General features: G+C 58.3%; 1 protein-coding gene across 1 annotated transcript in view; it reads left to right on the plus strand.

The window, feature by feature from the left end:
* Positions 1–2,992, plus strand: part of LOC104289373 — a 7,753-nt gene that overhangs the window by 1,603 nt on the left and 3,158 nt on the right. The window contains exons 3-6 of the mRNA XM_009888309.1: positions 41–194; positions 911–1,274; positions 1,631–1,951; positions 2,644–2,976. Coding sequence (XP_009886611.1) covers positions 41–194; positions 911–1,274; positions 1,631–1,951; positions 2,644–2,976 — 1,172 coding nt within the window. The remainder of the gene's footprint in view (positions 1–40; positions 195–910; positions 1,275–1,630; positions 1,952–2,643; positions 2,977–2,992) is intronic.

Below are 2,992 nucleotides of genomic sequence, written 5' to 3' on the forward strand. Positions count from 1 at the left end.
CCGTGCGTCACGGAGTTGCCCAGGGCACACTTTGGCCCAGGTGCCCCCATCGGGCTGGGGGAGGATGCCCGTGTGCCCACCGCTCGTGTGTCACTGACCACGTGTGCTGTTTCCCAGAGCTGCACAAGAGCGAGTTGGACGGTCTCTCTGTGCAGTGCCCATACAGCGCCCCGGGGTACTGCACGGAGACAAAAGTTTGGTGTTGAAGGGACGGCCAGACTGGGTGTAAAGTCGTGGGGAGGACAGAGTACCCTTCAAAATGGCATGCACATTGATCTGCACGTTTGTCTGGCTCACCTGTCCTCTTGTGGCATCTGCCACCAGACCGGCCTCGCTCCCCTCTATTTCCCTCTCCCTCTGTCCCTTCCTCTCCCTCTGCCCAAGCAATCACCACCTTCCTCCCAGCTCATCACGAAGTGATGGTGGGTAAAGCCTTGGGGGCAGGGATTGCTTCCACGCAGCGGGCCACCCAGCTGCCAGGGAGAACCTGCCACTCTCCGAGAGGCGACTGAGCCCCACCACTGCCATCCCCGGTGTGGGGAAGGGTTGGTCTCCATTTTGCCTGCGGCAAGGGGCAGTAACAACAGGCTGGGCTGCTGGGGCAGCTCCGGACACTGCGCCACACGCGGCTCCATTTAGGCTTCACGGGCCAACACGCGTGTCTGGGTTCTAAGTCAACGATACTGGGTTTTAAATCAGAGTTGTGGACCCAGCTCAAATCTCAGCACTGCCCACCAGAAATCAACCCCCCCCATTCCAAGCAGGGGAATTGAGCAGGAGAAATGGATCTCAGCTTTCAGAGTTCCTCCAGCCACAATTGCCTGTGGGGGAAGGTCGGAGGCAGAGTTTCCCTGTGTCTGTCAGGAGGCTGTGGGCAGCCCTGCATCAGCTCCCCTCTCCCTCACCACAGCTGATATTCACAGGTCTCCAAGCCCAAACACCTGATGCCGAGGAGAGACAATCAGAAGGAAGCACTCTGCATATCTGGTGTCCTTACACAGCACAGGCTGACTACGTCCAGCAGAAAGCCTGGTGCCGCCTGCGAGATAAGGAATGTGAGCCCTTAGTGGAAACAACCTATCCAACACAATATTCATATGCAACCGAGGCCACAAAGGGGAATGTTAAAATAGTGGATGACCACCAGTATAGGAATGTGTTCATCACCATGACCAATCTCCAGGCAGAGGACTCGGGCACATACTCCTGTGCTTACCGTTCCGGCACTTCCAGGTTTATTCTCCTACGGACCATCTCCCTGAATGTTTTCAAGGGTGAGTACATTTTTCCCCACACAAACTCAAGTCTTGTCACAAAGCAACATCATTCTTTCCTAAGCTCTGTCCACCCCACTCCCACACAGCCAAGGGGCTTCCCCCGATCTCCCCAGCCCCGCTCCCCGCCTTCCCCGCTCACACAGGCACTGTGACACGGAGCCCACACACCCGGCTGGCCCCGCAGCCTCTCCACTCCCCCTTCTCCTGCCCATCTCAGCCCTGCCCTGACTGATGGGCCGTGCGTCACGGAGTTGCCCAGGGCACACTTTGGCCCAGGTGCCCCCATCGGGCTGGGGGAGGATGCCCGTGTGCCCACCGCTCGTGTGTCACTGACCACGTGTGCTGTTTCCCAGAGCTGCACAAGAGCGAGTTGGACGGTCTCTCTGTGCAGTGCCCATACAGCACCCTGTGGTACAGAACGGAGACAAAAGTCTGGTGTCGAAGGGACAGCCAGACTGGGTGTAAAGTCGTGGGGAGGACAGGTTACCCTTCAACACGGGGCAACAGCAAAGCTCTGGAAGAGAGAACGCTGATCCAGGATGACACCTGGAAAAAGACTGTTACCGTTACCATGAGGAAGCTGCAGGCCCAGGACAGCGGCGTGTACTGGTGTGCACTCTACAGAGGCTCTTCTCCCACCCGCATAATGGAGTTCAAGCTCTCTGTGTCCAAAAGTGAGTAGCTACCGGCATCCAACCTGCCTGTTGGCAGATTTCAGCCTCACCACCCTCCTTGTTCTCCCTCCCGTCCTGCGCCACAGTAGCGAGCAGTCCAGTGCTGCTGCCGTACAGCTGACACCTATGTCTCCCTGTCTGTCTGTCTCTCTGACGGACACACTGGTCTTAGGCCCTTGGGCCTGTGGAGTCAGAGGTCGGGCCTGGCCCTTCATCCACTGTCCGCTCCCAGCCGAGACTCCAGGGAGGTTGCCAGGAACTCCCACAAGTGGAGCCACTCTTCACAACTGCTTCCCACAGGGTCGATCCCGGGGCTCCAGGAGCAGCTTCCCCAGCTGAGCACTGGTCTGGACCATGCTGAGCGCTGCTGGAGACCTCCCGCACTGCCAGGCGTTGCTCTTGCTCTGGCCCCACAGCTGCCAGCACTCCCTCGTCTTTGCCTCCCAGACCCTACGGGCTGAGCCCCTGTGAGCATGAGGTCCCTGGGGCAACCAAAGGAAGGGGACAGGACCCTGCCCAATTTGCGGCTCACCTCTGCACAAGTAATCTGGCTCCAGTCCCCTTCTGCTCCTCATGGCCGGGGGTAGAAGGACATCCAGCAGCATTCAGCCCGCAGCACGTATTCCAGCGATGGGGAAGGGGTGCCATTGTGCTGCTTTGGCAGCTCATCAAACATGCCGGCTCTTTTCCAGGGACCCAAAACCACACAGCCAAGGAGTCAGGCGATGTCTCTGTCCACTGTCCGTACAGCGCCCCAGACTATGGCACTGTGAGCAAAGTCTGGTGCAAAGAGGGAGCTGGCAAACCACCATGTACCATACTGGTCAGCACGCATAAGAAGCCTTTGGGGTACCTCAGGACACCTCAGCAAGGCAGAGTCACGATCCAGGATGACACCCAGCAGGGGATTGTCACCATCACCATGGAGAAGCTGCAGGCACTGGACTCCGGCGTGTACTGGTGTGCGCTTTATGAAGACACTCGTCTTTTCCGAATGGCGGAGGTTACGCTCAGTATTTCTGAGGGTGAGTACTGACCTGT

The sequence above is a fragment of the Charadrius vociferus genome, unplaced genomic scaffold, assembly GCF_000708025.1.
Source record: "Charadrius vociferus isolate BGI_N301 unplaced genomic scaffold, ASM70802v2 scaffold266, whole genome shotgun sequence".
NCBI classification, from domain to species: Eukaryota; Metazoa; Chordata; class Aves; order Charadriiformes; family Charadriidae; genus Charadrius; species Charadrius vociferus.